Genomic DNA, 21,675 nt, shown 5'->3' on the forward strand with positions numbered 1-21,675 from the left:
GAGGAGAGCATCACATACAGTCAGCACAGAAAATTCCATTTTTATAATCAACACAATCCAGTCTTGATTGCAGAACATATTGAAGTAACATGGTCAACTGTGTTCACTTTGACGCTAAATGTATCACTAAAGTTTTTGCTTACTTTGTGGATTCAGGCCTCAGACGTAGAGTATGTCTTCAGGGCTGGAGGACACTGCCAGAATTTGTTTATGGTAGGGCACCCCTTGTTATTCCTTGCAGGTAGGCTCCCTAAAGGTTTGTTGCGCCACTGGTTGTCAGTCTACAGTATGCGGAAACTAAAACATCTGATAACACTACATTCAAACACAGGTTAGAATCTGGAACAGGTAATCGCTAAACAAGACAATCACTAATGCACTCTTCTTCCAGTACCATACACTGCCATAACCCCTAATACGTACAGAATGATGACGGATTCCAAAGTACACTTAGGAAAAAAACAAAATAGAAAACAAAAACACACTATACCTCACACTGATGTACTCTGCTGCCAGTACCATACAACTTCTCATTTGTACAGGTTGATCATTGGTCCCACAGTACACTCCAATGAAGCTCGTGGATTCTGGCCACCTCCGATGGGTTACTTTACATCCCCAATTTTTCTTTTGTGACAAGGTACTACTCTTCCCCACTTTTGCACATCATGGGGTACAACAAGCACCCACGCTTTCTCACACAACAAGGCACTACTCTTTCCTCGCACTACAGAGTACAACACTCCTCATTGCTTCCTCTCACAACAAGGTACTACTCCCCCACTTTTGCATATGGCAGGGTAAAACTCTTCCACGTGGCCCCTCACGTGACAGGGTACTGTTCTTTCCCAGTTTTGCAAAACCAGCCACTGGGATACTGCCCTTACCCCAGGTGCACACCAATCCCCTGTGCCCCATAGGCACATGCTGGTAACACCATAATGCACCATTAGATAAGGTACTCCTCTTGCCGTCCTTGCACACAGCAAAACACACTACTAGTATGTGAATCCTCTACACACAATTGGGACTAAGGGCCAGATGTAGCAAAGGGTTTTTCCCATTCTGTGTCAATGGAAAAATGTGTTCGTACATATGGCCCCAAATACCATTTCCCCAATCTATCATCCAGACTCCACTTCTAATTCACAACACACAATGTGACATAAAGTAAGCCCAACTAAAATACGGAAGGTTACTTTCAAGCTACCAGAAACCGCCTTGCAATTATAAACTTAGATTACTTTCAACCTTCCCAACCAAGCCTTGCAACCCTAAACCAAGCACAACATGTTCTTCATTCTCGCACCAAAAAACATGCAGGGCACATTTCCCAAAAACTGTAAAGACGAACATGAGCACCAACCCAAATCATTACATTAAAAATCATTGCCCCCTCTTTAGCATAAATATCCATGTCAATGTGTTAATTCTTAACACTTGCACAAGGTTTTTTAAATTCACTTTGTGTTACATATGTTTTACGACCATTACGCAAATTGGACAGAAAGGGGAAGGTATAGGGCAGTCACATCACCCCTTAAGACAAGAAATTAACACAATAAAATATGACCGCTGAACAAAGTCAAACCTAACTCAGGTTTCTACTTAACTCACTATTTCAGGATTCAATAGTCCTCTCCTTTAGTCATATTAGGAAGAGAATAGAAGAAAGGGGGAACATAAAAGAACAAAACAAGGGCTCATTCATTTTATGGAAGAGGAGACCTCACACACCTAATAGTGTCATGCTTCATCATCGGCTTCCTGTCCCCACTGTGGTAGGAACAATGCCACCATGGTGGACTCGCCCCCCTGTCATTTATAGAATAGGAGGGAGTTCTTAATAAAAAACTACTGGGAAAAAAACTAGATCCAGATTTTATATTAGAATTAAAAATATCTTGTGTACAACCCTGGCAACGTGCCTTTATTAGAGGGGAACACAGATATTATTAAAATTAACAGATGGTGAAACCACAACGATTATGTATCAGATCACCTACTTTTGAGGCCTATTTTTAGCCTCCTGACAAACACCTCCCTCCTAGGTCCAACGTTGGGATGGGTGGCCTTCTTCTAAAAACAGGCTACTATATACATTGTTGATTCTAGTCTTCAAGAACTTCCACCTAACTGCTTCTCTGTGCCACTCAGAAGTGCTCCCGCGCTACACACTGCACTGAAAAAGCTACAACAGCAACCCTGAAACCCATCAGAACCTATGTATTAAGTGATTATTATGCAACAGTGGTTCTTACAGCTATTATTCAAGCCAAATTCAGTACAGAGGTTATATGACTTCATGCTATCAATACTTAAATAATCATTAATAGATCACAACCATAAGAAATGGAAATAAATTAACAGTTTAATGTCTTCAGTAATTAATCGAGCAAAATTGTAAACCACCGTACACCACATCCGGATTTGATCCTTTAGCGGTGTCCTGGCCTTTCTACACTGAAACACTCTCTCTAATGGGATCAAGGCAAGTACTTCTTCCTCCTATTCTTTAGGACCATAATAATTCACTGTTCCTTCAAGGTGAGAACTACAATTGTTTCTTGCTTTGCTTTATGTTCCCATCATCCGCCATCAAATACACCGACACCTATAAATGTGTCTACCCAATCTGATATAGGTATTGTGCATCTTTCTTTGGAAGTGTGGACAGCATCACTGCTAGAAATGGTGCAGCTTCATAAGCAATACTCTGACAATACAATAGTTGACTGACTAGAGCCTAGCCATCAGTACTTGATTCCAAGACGTTTTGCCTAATTCCAGCAAATGTAGTGTTAATGTATTGTCTCCATTTAGATGAGAAAGGAAAGCAATTATTAAGTGAAGTGTCCCTCCCTCAAACTCCCTAGTGTTGTGTAGTTCAATCCAGTCGATCTGGTTGTTGGAGAAAATCAGTTGCTGATTTTAGTGGGTTGGTATTTTACCTGTTGTTTCTGAAGCCATTGCGTTTGCAATATTTTTCGCTTCCCGTATTCCTGGTGTCTTTGTATGTTTAATGTAAGTTCTCCCTTCAACCTCCATGTTTCTCGGGTATTTTTGCTAGATTACACATGTGGTATCCACACTTTTATCCAAATGGATGACGATGTGTATATCGGCCTGCACCATGTAAAACTCTGCACATGGTTTGTCTACTGTACTGTCAGACACTAATCTGCACACATAGGAAAAATAATAGACCTTGGCTCCGTGTGTGCATGAGTGCCTCATTAATGAATGATCTATCACTCTTCTGTGGTATTCAGTCCTGTCCAAAGGGTTTCTGCTCCTGCCCAAAGAGTCACTACTCCAACAGGTTGTGGTCAGAGTCACTTGCCATGCCATGTGTCCAGTCTCCATCCTGTTTTACTTCTTTAATGGTTCTACAGGATCTGCTTGCTCCATCACAGACAAGCACTACACAGTGGCCAGGTCTTGTGGATTAAGGTGGAACTGTCCAGGCATTGCACGGAGTATGATGGCATGGCTACATTGACCTTCTTGGCTCAGACTCCGAGGGCATTGTTTCTGCCAGAGGCAAAGGCCCTCCGGATTCTCCAGTAGACGCCCAAGGACTCTACCACTCGTGTGCCTCCATGCTTCATGGCTTACCTACAACCGGCACCCTAGTAAATGCCATTGAACTTCCTGGCACGTGCAATCATCCTTCGAATGGGCAGGTACCGTGCACAGTGAATGCGAAATGAAAAGGGTTATGGAACCATGTACCCCCAACTACAGCACAAACATTGAGGTTCCACAACACACAGACACATACTCGCACATACAAAGATTCCTCATTCACCCATCTGGGTTTCTGCTGTGCCTCAAAGTGTAGCCCCTTCCAGGCCTCTCAGGTTCCTTCACCACGTGGATAGGACTAAAATATTCCACAGAGGGGGTTTCGCACAGTGCAGTGATCCCCCATGCAGGATGGTCCCCCCCACAAAAAAGAGGAAAACGATCAAAGTGCCTTGACATATTGCCTCACTGGCCCTGTTGATTCAGAGGAAGATTGATTCCCTTTTACCACTTTTTACCACTATTCCACAACAAAGAAGAGCCACAGTTCGGTGGAACTGGAAAAGTGTTTAGACGGGTGATTTTTACCCCTGAAAGTGATCTGGTTATCACGGCTCTTAAATATTGTCAGGTGAGCAGTATTGACAGGTAAGAAGTATTATCAGGCGAGTAGCCAAGGTGCACATCTTCATACAGTTCTCAAGAGAATGTGACTAGGGCACTTCAGGAGGCATTGCCCGGTGCAAGTGATTAAAGGCCGCCAAGGATGTGTGGTCTAAAGCCTAGTAGCTGTGCATCAGACATGAGCAGAATACATGTAGAGTGCTGAAAAAACCTGTTGAACAAAGTGTCTTCTGCATAGACATATTGAAGTGAGGGGAAGTGAATTCTCGAAGACACATATCCTTTCTTCTTAATTTATTTATATCGAAAAGACAGAGAAGATCCATATACAACGGGGCACAGCGAGAAGCAACTGCCTAACGAGGAACACAGAACACCGTGACATCATGTCAATGATGCCACACTGTTCTATGCTTCTGCGAGGACATAATACAAAGCAGTCACCACATCTATCTTCCCTTTTTTTTAAATTAACTCAAAAGACATAAATTATGAAACCACACAAAAGATAAATTACATAACAAAAATAAATTATGACATAACAAAGTGTCGATTTTTTTTTGGCATTTGACATGTTCTAGTGCTTTTCCTACATTTGTGATCTCCATTGATGCCTGGTATCATTTCACTGCCAGTGATAGTGACATCAGAATAATCTTGTGCAACAGGATCCAAAGCTTTGCGAGAATTGTTCCACCAGCTTCCATCAGCCAGCCTGACGGCATTCTTTTGCACTTCACGTATTTGCTGAGCATCCTTAAACTTAGAAAATCCCTTCTTAACTAGCACAGGGTTTTTCACCCTCACCCAATCGCCAACCTTTAATTTACTTCCCTTGTTGCCTTCACCAGTTCCCCTTTTTAAACCTCTGACATTGGAATTACATTCAGCAACCCGCCAAAGTTCCTTAAGGTCACAGCCTGCATGGAATAACTTTACCATCCAAAAAGGGCACAACTCCGTAGATGCCACCCTCCCTCTCATAAGTTAAAATTGAGTTTTCCCCGTGGCAGAGTGAGGTGTGGTGCGATAAGACCAAACCAAATCCTTAATAGCCTGATCAATGGACAGGCGAATTTCTATATGAGGCTTGAATACAGTCTACCAGCACTTGATTGAAACGTTCGACCATGCCGTTACTTTGTGGATGGTAAAGAGGTGTTCTGATATGTTTCACACCACACTTATTCAGAAACTGAAGCATCACTGCCGAGACAAATTGAACACCATTGTCCGTTTGAATTTGTTCAGGAAAACCCTCACGACTAAATATCTTTTTCAGACATTCTATTACTGGGCAAGTAGTGGGAAATCTGACAGGCTCAACTTCCACCCACCTCGATAGATGATTGATTATAACAACAAAGTATCTCATGTCTGGAGGCAAAATGTAATAGGGACCCAAAAAATCAAGCCCAAGTTTTTGCCAGGCCCTTGCAGGAGAAGGAACGAAAGTCTCAGAAGATCCTTCCATGATCAACACCTTGTCACTAGTACAATATCTTGTGCAACTCTTTACATAATCTTCAATTTCAGTATCCATTTTGGGCCACCAAAATTCAGATCTTAATTTTCTTTTGGAGATTGTAGACCCCAAATGACCCATATGGGACGCCGCAATCAGCCTTCTCCTTACACATACTGGTGGAACCAACCTTTTGCCTCTGACCAATTTATCCCCTTCAATGGACAGCTCATCAGATACTTTCCAATATGATTGTAGTTCAAGTGGTAAACACCTCTCATTGGGCCAACCTGATTTGACCAAACGCATCACTTCACAAAAAGTCATGCATTCCTGCACCGCTTTCAGCCACTCACTTTCATCTAACGGCACAGTGCTTTCAGACACAGAGGCAATGAAACATTCTTCAATTTCCGTTTCCCATTCTTGTTCATCATTATCATCAATGGGTAGCCTAGATAAACAATCCGCCCTTCTGTTTTTCCCACCAGGTATGTACTCTACTGTAAAAGTGAATTCTAACAACTTGGCAGATAACCTTGCAATCCTCACTGTTGAACGTTTCACCCTTTTACCGGAAATAATTTCTACTAGGGGTCTGTGACCTGTCTTCAATACAAATTGCCTACCCCATAAATAATGTTTGAATTTTTCAATACTCCAGACACAAGCTAATAATTCTTTTTCGATCACTGAGTACTTTCGTTCCACTTGCTTTAAAGTCCTAGATGCGAAACCCACAGTGCTTTCCTTCCCATCATTAGAAACTTGAGATATGACAGCACCAAGCCCATACTCGCAAGCGTCCACTGTAATTATAGTGTTCTTATTTTCTGAAAATGGTTGAAGCGCAGGAACACTAACAATTTCTTGTTTGATTTGCTCAAACATGTCATTACATTCATTGGACCAAGAAAACACATGTTTCTTTAATACGGTTCTAAAACATTCAGTGTTTTTGGCAAAGTTCTTCAGAAATTTGGCGTAAAATTCACATAGCCCCAGAAATGACAGTAGCTGATCTTTGGTTTTGGGAGGAGGTGCTTCTAGTATACTTTTAACTAGACTTGGTTTGGGCTTGATGCCATACCTTGAGAAGACATGGCCAAGATGTTCAATTTCATCGACCTTGAAGACACACTTATCTTTTCTCAGGGTCACATCTCTGTTTTCTAATGTGTGAAACACATGCTCTAAAACTTTATCATGTTCAGCTTCATTATTAGCAAACACAAGAATGTCGTCTTGAAAGACCGTTACATTAGGATTGTCTGCAAACATATCAGACATAAGATGCTGAAAAGTCGCAGCCGCTGAGGCTAGGCCAAAAGGTAGCCCACAAAACTGATAAGTACCATCAGGCGTAATAAATGCAGTAAGATGTCTAGACTCTACATCTAAATCTACTTGATGGTAAGCTGACTTTAGATCTAATTTGGTGAACCACTGAGAGGAGCCAATTTTCGCAATCAGATCATCAATTCTCGGGAGAGGAAAACTATCCACCCAAATTGCCTCATTCAAACTTCTCAGGTCCACACACATCCTCAAGTCACCTGATTTTTTCTTAGTCAGGACTATGGGGGATAACCACAAAGTCGCCTCAACCTTTTCTATCACACCCTGTTCACACATTTCCTTTAGCAACATGGACAACTCAGAACTCACACTTAGAGGTACATTCCTCAGCTTATGCTTGACTGGAACAGCATTATGTTTGAGTTTTATTGTGTGAGCATAGTTAGTAATCTTGCCAAGCCGTTCCTGAAATAACTTGGTGAATTTATGTTGCCATACCTGTACTAAATTGGAGACACAATTGACTGGACTTAAGCTCTCATCATCTATAACCACAGGTTTGTCTCTGCCTGGCTTGATTGCTAGGTTGAATTCAGCCTGATGAAGCAACCCAGGAACATTGATCCCTTTTTGTGCTACATAGATCTTACCACGCAGTGTTCTGTCGAAAATGGTTAGCGAGGCCCAGAAGTAACCTATCAAGTCAATTTTGCTACCCTCAAATACAACAGTGGAAACATCTGGAGGGTAAAGCGTTTTAGAGGTCCAGTTTACCATGTACTTTCCTGAGCCACGATGGTTATACGAGCCCCAGTGTCTACCAATAACTTAATATTCTTCCCATCAATTATTACATCAATGTCAGGATCAACAACAACTCTGTTAACATTGGCAGAGTCTTTAACCACAACACATGTTCATTCATTTGTTCTTCCACTACATTCTCTGTATCACCACTAATCACACAACAAATATTGTTCTTTTTAGCACTTCTGCACACTCTCGCAAAATGTCCCAATTTGTTGCAGTTTCTGCACTGTTGTTGTACAGCTGGGCAATTCTTGAATGAAGATACGTGCGTGGAAGAAACACATCTGTAGCATGTGAGTTTCTGATTGATTCTATTTCTTAAAAATGAGTTGTCCTGTTTTCTTTCTAAACTCTTATTGTTGCTTTCACTTTGCATACTAACTGCACCAGAGATGGTTGCACTAGCCATGGAAGCCTCTAATAGTTTGGCATCCTCCATGGAACATTCAATGCTTTTAGCAATGTCAATAGCCTTATCCAACGAAGGATTTTTGCAAGTCAGCAACTTTTCCTGAATTCTTTTTGAAGAACACCTGGCAACCAGCTGATCACGGATGAGTTGCGATGTAAAGTTCTCAAACTTACATTTGGCTGCAAGAACTTACTTTCAAAGCAGTAATGAAGGTGTCAATGCTTTCACCTGGACCTTGTGACCTTGTGAAGAATTTATAACGATGGACAACAATGTTCTTAGTTTTAATGAAATACTTGTCCAATTGAGAAACAGCCATTTCAAACTCATCTAACTCCTCATCTTCTGCGAGTTCATAAACTGGAAGATGATCGAAAATGGTCTGTCCCTTGATTCCCAAATAATAATATAATAACTTTTTTTTCTTTCTGGTCTGAACTTATGACCATCAATGGCACCCAGATATGCTTTAAACAACCGTAGCCAAAGTGCAATGTGCTGTACTTGTGGAGTACTGTTGCTTTTAATAATAATAATAATTTTAAATCAACTGTCCCACATAAAGATGGCCGAACCAACAAGACACTAAGTAATTGTCCATTTTCTGTTTTTATTTTATTTTATATATAAGTAAAAGTCCGTCGTTTGTTTTTAGTTTTAAAAGTTTCCAATTCTGCTGAAACGCTGGGGAGTCACTTCAAAATACGGTAAGGTAAAGAACAAAAAATGCAAAAATATCACATTCAAAAAGTTTAGTAAGCGCGAGGAAACACAGCAGTGTCAATGTCTTCACACGCGCTGTGTCGGCACCATGACAACAGCCGTGGAGGCCGATTTGTTTTGTGCGCGAGGATACGATCGCCAGTGACAGTACCAACGTTTTGACAAAATGCTGTACAAGAGTCACTTCGACACAAGCTGTGCTAAAATCCACAAAAATTATCTTTAGACAAGCTGTGACAGCGAGCGTCAGAAACATCGAATGCTTTCACAGCAAAACAAACGCTTGTATCCAGAAAAAAAAAAAAATCACATAGTGTGTGCGGAGCACACAGTGCTGATGATCTCTGTGCCCCCAAGTAAATAAACGCTCCACCAAACTCACATAAATAAGTAGTGAGACTTCACCAAAGCTGAAGGGCGAGGAGCGTCCGTGTAGAACAGCCGGCCTGAAAAAGAACGAAGAGCGTTGGGAGCAGATTTAACATGTAGCGGGTTTCTCCCTCGTCGCCATTGAAGTGAGGGGAAGTGAATTCTCGAAGACACGTATCCTTTCTTCTTAATTTATTTATATCGAAGAGACAGAGAAGATCCATATACAACGGGGCACAGAGAGAAGCAACTGCCTAACGAGGAACACAGAACACCGTGACATCATGTCAATGATGCCACACTGTTCTATGCTTCTGCGAGGACATAATACAAAGCAGTCACCACACACATTTTAGGGGCCCTGTGAATCAGTGGCGTACCGAAACTTGTGGGGGGCAGATGCAAAGTTCCTTAAGTGCGTCCCCTCCCCCCTGGACCTAGTCAGCGGCCTGCCACTCGTGCAGAGGGTACTGTGCTGAGGGGGCCCCATGGAGCTGGCGCTGGGTAGCCTGTTTTAATAATGACAGGAGAAGACTTGGTTAACGTTTTTGTTTTGAATCAGAATTAGTTGATACATGCTCACTGTGTTGTGGGCCTTTTACTATAGTGTTCGAGAGCTTTCGGGGCCCTTGGAAGCGGCAAGGAAGGGGGTCTAGATATGATCAAGGGTTCGGGTACACAAACTGGAAAATTCTAGTATTCTTTGAGGCTTGTGTATCATAACATCCAGCACATGATTACAAGATCACTTGTAACATATCCTCCCCATTTCTTTCCACTGCAAATCTGATATTTCTATTTTACTCGACTACCTGGCTTGGCTGTTTTTTGGTACCGCTTTCATGTGTGGTTTCTTCTTCGTTGTTCAACTTGCTGATGTTGTCCCTGTGTATGATTGATAAGGCTGTCCAGTTTCTCCTAAATACCAATCACTGTTTAAGTACGATAATGGGCACGTATAAAAAATAAAACAATCGAAGACATAAAAGTAAACCAATAAGACACACTGCAACAAATGATATCAGAGTCTTTCCTGGGCAGGATTTGTTATCGATTTATTTTTCAAGAAATTATTACACATGACAGCAGAAATAAAAGGGACAGAAATGCGGGGAGAGGAGCTTTGAGCCTTGTCTCCCTTCTCGACTCCACACAGCTGATTTTGTTGCCCTGGAAATAAACCACGGTTTCATCCTGCTCCCGAAAATTTGCATAAAGTGGCACCTTTTCTCACTGATGACAATGTATTTGAATTTTCCGATGTCAAAACAGTGATTTCTTATTTTGCATATTCACTGTGGTGCGACGATGATTTCATTCATTTGCATCCCATGCAAGTATTACTAATGCCCATCTGTGGCGGTGGCGTCCAAAGTTTGGCCAACGTTTGTCCACCAGGGCAAGTGGCATACTAGGTGTTCAGGCTATCCACAGTATATAGATTAACATGGAAATAATCTTAACGCAATCGTGTACATAATGCTGGTTAAGTATTCGTGGACCAATGTTGGGCACCTCTAAACGAGCTTACATGAAGTGTAGAGATTGGGGCTAAGGCCCTTTCCACTCTAGGATCCCTGTGGCAAGCTTGTTCCTCCTGTGTTTGCCTGGGTCTGCTGCTGTCCAAGAGCTTAGAATTCAATGTACACATTTACTGCTAGTTCAAATCCAGGCAAACTCAGGGTCTAGAATTTCAAGACCAACAAGACCTGCTAATAGTTGATGTAACAGGCCTCGCATTTATGACCATGGCTATATCTAAACAGGGATGGGCTCTGTTGGACTATCACGGGCTCCATTTTAGGAGAAGCAGTGACTATTCTGCGGCTGTTTGCAATCCATTGGACTCTGCTGCAACCCCTGTGAATTCACCGATATTACTGCTGAATTTACAGCTAAGTATCACTTCGCCTTTACTAGTTATAGTAGCTCGATTTGTCGACATGGAATTATGTTATTCTGTTTTCCATATAATAATGGATACCACATAATCCAGCATCTCATTAATAGTTTATAGATTTCAACCAAAACATATTTTAGGCTCAAACGGATTAAAAGTTACTAAAGGGGTGAAATGTGGTGCTGCAAAGTGGCAGGTTACATTAGTTGCTAATTCCTGTTTTAAGGTGTTAAACTGTACTAGAGAGGCGTATCTTTTACCCATGCAGCTTTCAATATGGTTTAAAATGACAACACAACAAAATAATGCTGCGATAGAATGTGCTGCATAATATGTATTTTTTGTGCCACTTACATTTGGTCTTCTACTGTCACATAATTCTAGCCATCCTTTAATAATGCGCTATTGCCTCAATTTTTTTAAAAGAGGGTTTTTAATCATAAATGACATTGGTTTAAATGTAAGAACAAGAGGTTATTTGATGTCATGTCTTGTAATGCGACTGGGGTCAAAGGGCATGTGATCTAATTTCCGCAACTGTATGATTTTGGAAAACTAACAGCATTTGCTGGAATAGTCCCTAATTGTACATCTGTAACTAAGCTAGTGATGTTTCGAATTAAAGAAGGGTACATAAGCATGAGAGTAGCAAGGTACACTGAGAAAATGTAAAATTAGAGGAAAATACAAAACAGGCAGGTAGTCAATATAGTATCATGTAACCAGTTTGTAGCGCCATCTTAACTCTGCCATTCAAATGGCTTCCATCTACCTCATGATGTGAATGAGGGTTTCACAACTTCTGTTCTTATTGAGAATGTATCCTTTGTATAAATGTCAGTGGGTGGTGGCAAGTGATGTTAGCTTGTCTCGCCAAACATTTTTAATTACCCACTCACATAGGTGCCTCGGAGACCTCTTGGAGCTCTTGGCCACTCTTCCTACTGAGCTATAAAATGTGAGGGTACCATGTCAACAACTACTGAATTGAGCTATACCGATAGGAATTCGAATGAGAAGTGCAACAGCTGGGTTTCCCATTATAGATCATCCATTAGCCAATCTGTTTTAAACGTTTCAAGTTGAGACTTAGATGTTTGGTAAACAGCACCAGGATACCTTCACGTGTGAGTGAGCTCTCTCCAAATACCAGGGGCACAGCATAGCATAGGGTAAAGTTTGGTGAATAGCTTGGTGAAAAGCTATAAAAACACTTATCAGGGAAAAAAAGGCATAACTAGAGAGTCTCTAATCCAACACTGCAAGATACTACAGGAAGTGCTGGGGAAAAACATCTCCTATTAAAAAGCACCCCGGATCCTTTTGTATGACTTTGTGACCCTCTGCTGCTCTCGTTTGTAGTAGGACCCTGTAGGTGCCTCAAACTCTTTTCTGGCATCTTCTCAACTTGCAACCTGCTTAAAAGTGTAAACAGGATGCACACCTGTTCACTTGGAATCCTGCAGCTTTATTGAGCTTGAAAGTTTCTGGGAGGATAGCAGAGTCAATCATACACTAACTTCACCTGCCATGTGACTCACTCTCTTCCTCCATAGAGCTTTTCAAGGGTATTGTACTCTCTGTTTTTCGAAGTCTATAGATTTGCCCATATAGCAGCCTGCTTCATTTCCCAGGGGTATTAGATCAGCTAAATGAATGAGCGTATTCCTTGGCGCTGGAGGCTGCAAGACAATGGAATGCTCCCCTGCAGCTGCACCCCAATCTTTTTGTACCTGCCGTGTTCGTTGCACAGCCTCGACAAGCAGGTCTGCAAGCAGCTTACAAAAGCTAATATTTCAGCTATTTAGAACTATCACTTCTATTTTGCCTTTTTGGATGTGCATCAATGTTGTTTTAAATTATTGGTGGTATGGTCCACGTACATAAAGGACTCACAGTGACCTATATGCATACAAGTAATAATTTTTGTATATCCCTTTGTTCAATGAAAAACACGAAAAGCATTGGCAAGGGAAACGGTGAGGAAAGCGGTTTCATTTATTGGAAGCAATGCTATTCTCTCCAAACACAAACAGGGCTCTACCGATTTTGCCAGTTTTGGGTGTCTCAGAAAATGGCTGAATTGGGTAATGCAAAGTTATCGCCTACTCTCATGGAACCTTAAGGCGACTTACCTAAGCACGCGGATGGAAAGAGGGTTGCTCGGGATCACATCAAGTGACACAGTGGGAGCACGGGACGCGCAATCCTCTTGTTTTGAACCTAAACAATCCGTCGCCCTCTGGACCAGGCCTTCCTCTCTGTACCTTTAGTGTTCCCTCCCATGCACCCATTCTGTAACATATGTTTGTGAGGGGCAATGACTATTTTTTAGTTTGTCCGTGGACCGTTCGCTTTCGTAAGTCGTGTTTTTTGTCCTACACATACTACATCTCATTACAGAACAGGGGCAACATGGTGAGACGTGGGCTGGCCTCGCCGGCCGGGCGCGCGTGCAGGCTTTAGATGATGCCGTACTGCGCCAGCTCGTGCAGCTCCAGGTGGTTGAAGGCCTCCCAGGGGCAGATGACGGTGATATCTGAGGGGGAGAAAGGAGACGATGTTAGAGGAAACAGTCCGTTACATAAGCTAGTGAACAGCTATTGTTATCAGTAACAGCATCACAGGCTCGACTGCTCTGACCGTTTTTTTTCCCGGACAGTTCCCTTGCATCTATCCCAGGCATGTTTGAATTCTATTTGCGACATTTCTCGACCACACACTCTTCCTGCCTATACCCATTTACCTTCTTCTAAGACTAAGGCCAACAGAACGTGACCACTACTCCAGATGATGGTCTACTCATAATCCATGCGTTGGTAACCGTGTCTAGTGGGTGACTCTTCAGTGCATCTGATTCCCAGCATCCCTTGGGGCCACCGAATGATGTAAACGCAGGTAAAAACCGCCCATCGGGCCCACGTAGGCAATGCACAGCGGAACACAGGACTCCCCTGTTTGTCAATATCATTACTTCTCTTATGGATTTTGTTTAAATATAGGACAGCAAAGTAGGGATACTACAAATTATACTTTTTTTATGCCCTGGTGGAAATTTCCAAGCAAATTGCTAAGCTGGGATCAGCATATGGAGAGTACACTATTGGGTGCAGTGCAAGTGAGTGGCTTCTGAATTGATGACTTGACGTACATTGCAAGGAAACGTCTAATTAATGGAAGGGTCCTTCCTAGTTTTAAATGGATGATTTGCCGATGTGTATATTGAATATCTCCAGATGCTCATTCGCTCTTCAGCATACAGGGGCGGGTCAGGTCAAGATGCGAGCCAGGTTGGGTAGAAACTGTCACGTAACTGACTGCTCAGATTCACTAGCACCAACCAATTGGAAGTCAGACGTTTTCTGATAGTCCAGTCTACCCCCAGTCTTTGGTTACACACTGAAAATATAGGTGCTAAATTTAAAGGTGATTCCCACTTGCAAACTCTTTATTGAGCAACATTGTTAGGGACTGGGATCTCCAGGGCCACGTGGCTGGGCTTTCTAGTGTTCCTGTTATTACTGGACTAAGTAGGGCTGCAATTGTTTTTGGGAATAGTCCACACAAAGGAAAGCAAGCCTAAGCTAAAACCAACAGAGAGTGATGCCTTAACAACCCACCTGAGCTGAATAGAACAAAGCTTAAAATGCTATCTGGTGAGGAGGTATTAGAATGAGCACGTTTTCCACAACCAGTGCTATAGGTATAGAAGTGAGGCGGTACCCTTGGGGGAGCATGCTCCGCAACTAGTGCTACGCAGAAAGAGAGGAGGAGATACACAGATGGACATGTATCCCTCAACCAGTGCTAGGTGTGTAGAAGAGAGGAAGCAGAGAGGCATTCACTTGTGTTTGTATACCCCAAGGTGTGATCGGTATTGCAGCAATGAGAGTCCGCCACAATAAGGTGCTGTAGATATTGAAGCAATGAGGTATGCATGTACTGCCTCCCTATTGCCGTTGATAGAAACTGAGCCAGTACGTCATCTAGGCGCGGACCCTTTCCTAGGAGTATTTTTTTTTTTTATATATTGAGGCTTCACACGTTAAAAATGTTTTCATAAAAAGTTATTCACTCTCCTCGATGTAAGGTGGTAGTGAGGCACGGGTTTCTGTAACAAGTTCTGAACATGCATTGTAAACTAGGGCATTGGCAAATGGAAAACTGAGGGGAAACGGCGACTTTCATTGTCATTTGGAAAAATGCTTTTTGAAATAGTAGTTTTGTACCTGTTCCAAGTCCTTCCATCCCTGGGATGTCGTCTCCGAAACTGCAACAAGAGAACAAACAATACATTGAGTATTTATGGACTTGATAAAATAAATATTTTTTCAAAGTGTCATTGGACTTAAAACTATAGAATACTTAAATATTTGTTTACATTTCATAAGGCGTTTTTTCAATAGAATGGGAACAGGAAATGACATACATTACTTGCTAAACAAAGAAGGCATTTTTTCGGCGCTACGGAGTCACATGCCTGTCATTAATAATCCAGTTTCATCATATGCCCAGTCTGCCCGTTGTATAATTACACGAACATACTGAGCTCCCTTTTCTTCTCCACAACCTCTCTTACAGGCCCCTTTGCAGCCATGCTTGGATGCTTTCAATTAGTTTTGGATGCATGAAACAGGTGACAGGCGGATGCTCCTGCGTCAGTCCTCGTAGGTCACTGCCTTGCCCTAGCTCCCTCTTTGTTGTGCAGCTCAGACCAACCAATCTCCTGCCAGGTACTTCTTCCTGGTTCCTGCTCTCAATCTGAAGAAATCTTGTAGCCGCATCCACTGTTTAGTATCTACTCTGGATGTTGCATATCCAAAGAATATATATTTTTGTATGTTTAAAAGCTTTAAAATACCACTATAGTTTCAGATTGCATGGCTTCTCTAATAATGCAGTTTTGTTGCCACCGTATCAACAAAGACTATTGATAAACCACTCATGTTCTGAACCACAGAGATGGCATCGACCCCACAAGCTTTTTCTACTGATGCTCAGTCAATGTTGTGCCCTCCATTTTATTTCTCATTTCTCTTTTTAGGGTTCATCTACAAAGCCATGCACTGTGCTGTGAGATGTACAGTTTACAATTCACTGGACCTACAACCCATCCACAGTATACCATTAGTTGTTTTCATTGTCACTCTCATTTGCAATCTTTCAATTGTGTTGCTCCTGTAGGCACTGCTTCTTTTCTAGTGATAGCTCCACCCTGGAGCAGGAACCGTGTGTTTTTACTTGTCTTTGTGCTTCCTCCTTGTTTTGCAATGCACTATTTAAAAAAAAAATTATAAGCATTTGGCTATTATTTCTGAATGTGCAATATGCTTTCCTACTTTTAACATGTGCATAAAATGTTATATTGCGTTCACCCTATCTAACATCTCTAGTGACGGTTTAGTCTCTTGCACCCACAACTGTGCTGTACAACTGTATCACTCCACTCTACCCTACTCTATATCACGCCACCCTACACCAGTCCATTGTACTATAAACCACTCTAATCTATGCCACTCCACTGCACTGAACATCATGCCACTCCATGCCACTCCACTCTATGCCATTCCACTCCACACCACTCTACACCACACCACTCTACTCAATGCCATTCTACACCATCCACTCTTCGTCACTCCACTCGCCACCACTCCAAGTCACTCTACTCCACTGTATGCCACTCCACTCCACTCCACACAGTGCTACTCTACGGCACTCCGCGCCACTCTACTCTACTCCACTCTACTCAACTCTAAGCCACTGGACCCCACTCTATGCCACCCTACTCTATGTCACTCCACTCTACATCAGTTTTTGTGCTTCCTCCTCATTTTGTAATGCACTATTTAAAAAAAATATATATAAGCATTTGGCTATTATTTCTGGATGTGCAATATGCTTTCCTACTTTTAACATGTGCATAAAACTTTATATTGCGTTCACCCTATCTAATGTCTCTATTGATGCTTTAGTATCTTGCACCCACAACTGTACAACTGTACAACTCCACTCTACCCCACTCTATATTACTCAACTCTACACCAGTCCACTCTACTATAAACCACTCTAATCTATGCCACTCCACTGCACTGAACTTCATGCCACTCCATGCCACTCCACTCTATGCCATTCCACTCCACACCACTCTACATCACACCACTCCACTCAGTGCCACTCTACACCATCCACTGTTTGTCACTCCACTCTCCACCACTCCGAGTCACTCGACTCTACTGCATGCCACTCCACTCCAGTCCACTCCACACAGTGCTACTCTATGGCACTCTATGCTACTCTACTCTACTCCACTCATCTCTAAGCCACTGGACCCCACTCTATGCCACTGTACTCTATGTCACTCATTTCTACATCAGGTTATGCCACAACATTCCACTCTATGCCCCTGTACTCTACACCACTCCATACAATGCACTCAATTGCACTTCACTCTGGGCCACTTTACTCTCCTCTGTGCACTCTATGCTACTTCACACCACTCTACTCCACTCAGTGCCCACCACTCCAGTCCACTCTAGTCTATGCCAGTGTACTCTAGAACACTCAGTGCCAATCTATGCCCCTCCACCCACTCTACTCTATGCCACTCTACATAACTCCACTCTATGCCACTTCTTCCCACTCTATGCCACTCTTATCTACACCAGTGAACACTACTCCACTCAATGCCACTTTACACTACTCAGTGCCACTGTACCCTACTCTACTTTAAGCCACTCCACTCCATTCCACTCCACTCTACCGCATGCCACTCTACTCTATGCCACTCCACTTTACATAATGTTACTCTATGCCTCTCTACTCTGTCACTCTGCTCTACGTCACTCTGCTCTACTGCCCTCCACCCCACTCTTTCCCACACCACTCCACTGTATGCCACTCCACTCCTCACAGTGTCACTCTATGACACTCTACGCTCTCCACTCTATGCCACTCTGCTGTACTCCACTCCACACCACTCCACTTCATGCCATTCTACTCTACACCACCCTAGTCTACACCACTCTACACTACTCCACTACACAAAATCTCACTCAATGGCACTCTATGCCACTCTACTTGATGCCACTGTACTGTATGCCACTCCACTCTACTTCACTCCACCCACGCTTTGCCATGCTACTCCATTCCACATGTCATTCTATGCCTCGCCACTCTATGCCACTCCAATCCACACCACTCTACAACACTTTATTCTATGCCACTCTACTCCACTCTCCATTACTCCACTTTTCTCTTTAGCACTCTATTCTACCCCATGCCACTACCATTTAGCCATGCTGAACAACAGCCACACTGCAGTACTACATGGCTACAAGACATTGCCAACAGCATTGGGCCCTAATGCAAGCAAGGAACTTGGGCCCCCTTTCACCTGGCTTGGTAGCAAAAAATGTTATTAACTTGGGTAAAGTTGTTCCCTCAAACAACGGACTCTGGTGCTAAAGTCAGACTGGCTTACCAGGCATCAGACATTTCTCTGGGAGGCTGAAAGGGTTAGGGACGCTTTTGTTACTAGCGGCCGATTTTGTATTAGTGCAGCAGTTTTAAAAGCATTGCAGAGTTCCTTGTACACCCAACAGCTTTCTGGAAACAATGAAAGTGCCAAAATAACGCTAGTGTTCAATGGACCTGCTAGTCTTTCTTTGTTACATGTGGAGCATCTTATCAGATGTGACGCACTCCTCCCAAAGAGCACCTGGCCCCTCATGAATCAATCAATCAAAAAAATTGTAGAGCGCGCTACTTACCCGTGAGGGTCTCAAGGCACTGGGGCGTGGGAATCAGAGGGGGGCAGGGAGGGTTACTGATCAAACAACCATGTCTTGAGGTTCTTTCTGAAAACCAGGAGGTCTTTGGTTTTGCGAAGGTCAGTGGGGAGGGAGTTCCAGGTTTTGGGGGCGAGGTAGGAGAAAGACCTGCCTCCTGTGGTGGTGCGTTGGATGCGGGGGACTGTGGCTAGGGCGAGGTCGGCTGATCGGAGGTTGCGTGTGGGAGTGTGGAAGTTAACTCTTTTGTTGATGTAGGTTGGGCCGGTGTTGTGGAGGGATTTGTGTGCGTGGATGAGGATCTTGAATGTAATTCTCTTGTCTATGGGGAGTCAGTGAAGGGATTTGCGGTGTGGTGAGATTCGTTCGTGGCGGGGGAGGCCCAGGACGAGGCGTGCGGCTGTGTTCTGGATTCTCTGGAGTTTGCGTTTGAGTTTGAGTGTGGCGCCGGCGTAGAGGGCATTACCGTAGTCCAGTCTGCTGCTGATGAGTGCGTGGGTGACTGTCTTTCTGGTTTCTGGGGGAATCCATTTGAAGGATTTTTTTAGAGTGCGGAGTGTGTGGAAGCAGGAGGAGGTTACAGCATTGATTTGCTGTGTCATGGAGAGGGAGGTGTCAAGGATGATGCCGAGTTGCGTGCGTGGTTTGCGGGGGTGGGTGCGGGGCCTAGGGCGGTGGGCCACCAGGAGTCGTCCATGTGGTTTTGTTGGGGCCGAAGATGATGATCTCGGTTTTGTTAGAGTTGAGCTTGAGGAGGTTAGTGGTCATCCAGTTGGCGGTGTCGAGGAGAGCGGCGTGTAGGTTGGCTTTGGCGGTGGTGGGGTTGCGGCTGAGGGAGAGGATGAGTTGGGTGTCATCTGCATAGGAGAGGATAGTGATTCCGTGTGCTCGGAGGATGTTGGCTAGGGGGATCATTTAGATGTTGAAGAGTGTGGGGCTGAGGGAGGACCCTTGGGGGACTCTGCAGGTGATCTTGGTAGTGTTGGAGTGGAAGGGTGGAAGGCGGACTCTCTGGGTCCAGTCGGTGAGGAAGGAGGTGGTCCAGTCTAGGGCTTTGTGGCGAATTCCTATGTTGTGGAGGCGTGTGCAGAGTGTGTGGTGGCAGACGGTGTCAAAGGCTGTGGAGAGGTCTAGGAGGATGAGTGCGACGGTCTCGCCTTTGTCGACTTTGGTCCTGATGTCATCAGTGCATGCGATGAGGGCGGTTTCCGTGCTGTGGTTTTTGCGGAACCCGGATTGTGAGGTGTCAAGAGTGTTGTTTGCTTCGAGGAAGTGGGATAGGCGGGCGTTGACTAATTTCTCTGCAACCTTGGCGGTGAAAGGGAGGAGGGAGATGGGGCGGTAGTTGGAGAGGACCTCTGGGTCGGCTTTTTTTTTTTTTTTAGGAGAGCGGTGATTTCCGCGTGCTTCCAGGGGTCTGGGTAGGTGACAGGGTCAAAAGAGGAGTTGATTGTGTTGCAGAGTATGGGGGCGATGGTTGGGCTAGCTTTGTTGTAGATGCGGTGTGGGCAGGGGTCAGAGGGGGAACCGGAGTGGATGGAGTTCATGTTTGTTTTGGTTTCTTTGTGTGTGGTGGGGGTCCAAGTGGAGAGTGTGGTGGGGGGGTGATAAGTGGGGGTTGGGTGAGTGAGGGGTGTGTGTGGTGTGAAGCTATTGTGGATGTCCAGGATTTTGTGGAGGAAGTGGTTGGAGAGGGCGTCACATAGAGGCTGTGTGTGTGGGGGGGTCTATGTTGCTGGCTTTGGGTTTTGCAAGTTCATTGATGATGGTGAAGAGTTCTTTGCTGTTTTGAGAGTTGATGTCAAGGCGCGTCTTGTAGTGATCCCTTTTGCCGGTGCGTATGAGTTGGTGATGGGTGCGAATGGTGGTTTTGAGGTTGGGGAAGTTAGTTGTGGAAGGTTCTAGTCGCCATATTTTCTCAGCTTGGCGGCATTTGCCCTTGGAGTCTTGGAGTTCGGGGTGAACCGTGGGGCGTTCTTGATGTTTTGGGTGGCGATGTGTTTTCTGAGGGGGGCTAGTGTGTCTGCGCAGGTAGTGATCCATTCGGAGAGGTTGTGTGCTCCTGTGTTAGGGTCGTTGGCGTGGGGGGGGTTGTGGGCCAGTTGGGAGTTTAGTCGTTCTGTGGGGATCTTGTCCCACATGCGGTAGGGTGTGGTGTGTTGATGGTAGTGTGTGGGGGGTTTGGTGAAGGAGAAGTGGACGCAGTGGTGGTCAGTCCAGAGGAGTTTGGTGGTGTGGGTGTAGGCTATGTGTTGGCTTGAGGTGAAAATAGCGTCAAGTGTGTGTCCTGCTGAGTGGGTGGGTGAGGTGACCAGTTGTTTGAGTCCGAGGTTGGTGAGGTTGTCTATGAGGGAGGTAGTGTTGTGGTCTTGTAGGTTTTCTAAGTGAAAGTTGAAATCACCGAGGATGATGTAGTCTGTGGAGATGAGGGCGTACGAGCCGATGCTGTCGGCGATGGTGTCGCAGAAGGTGAGGGGTGGTCCGGGTGATCTGTAGATTAGTGTACCTCTGAGGGTGGAGTTGTTGTTAATGTGGATAAGGAAGTGCATGTGTTCAGTGTTGTCGATAGTGTCTTGGGAGCTGGTGGTGACTTTGATGGTGTCTCTGTGTAGGATGGCGATGCCGCCGCCTGGCCTGTTGAGGCGGTCTTTGTGTTGGAGTTTGTATCCCTTGGGGGTGGCTATGGCTATGTCGGGTTCTGAGGAGGGGTTGGTCCAGGTTTCCGTGAGGAAGGCGATGTCAGGTGAGTGTGATGTGA

At 44.2% G+C, this 21,675-nt stretch overlaps 1 protein-coding gene across 4 annotated transcripts in view; it reads right to left on the minus strand.

Moving 5' to 3' along the window:
• Positions 1-10,251: 10,251 nt before the first annotated feature.
• The window catches only part of PDE6G (phosphodiesterase 6G), a 209,350-nt gene continuing 197,926 nt past the window's right edge, over positions 10,252-21,675 (minus strand). For all 4 annotated transcript variants that reach the window (XM_069199783.1, XM_069199782.1, XM_069199784.1 and 1 more), the window contains 2 exons: positions 15,360-15,400; positions 10,252-13,669 (listed from right to left, as the gene is read on the minus strand). In XM_069199783.1, coding sequence (XP_069055884.1) covers positions 13,593-13,669; positions 15,360-15,400 — 118 coding nt within the window. In that variant the 3' untranslated portion in view covers positions 10,252-13,592. The remainder of the gene's footprint in view (positions 13,670-15,359; positions 15,401-21,675) is intronic.

Source organism: Pleurodeles waltl, chromosome 7, assembly GCF_031143425.1.
Source record: "Pleurodeles waltl isolate 20211129_DDA chromosome 7, aPleWal1.hap1.20221129, whole genome shotgun sequence".
Lineage (NCBI taxonomy): Eukaryota > Metazoa > Chordata > Amphibia > Caudata > Salamandridae > Pleurodeles > Pleurodeles waltl.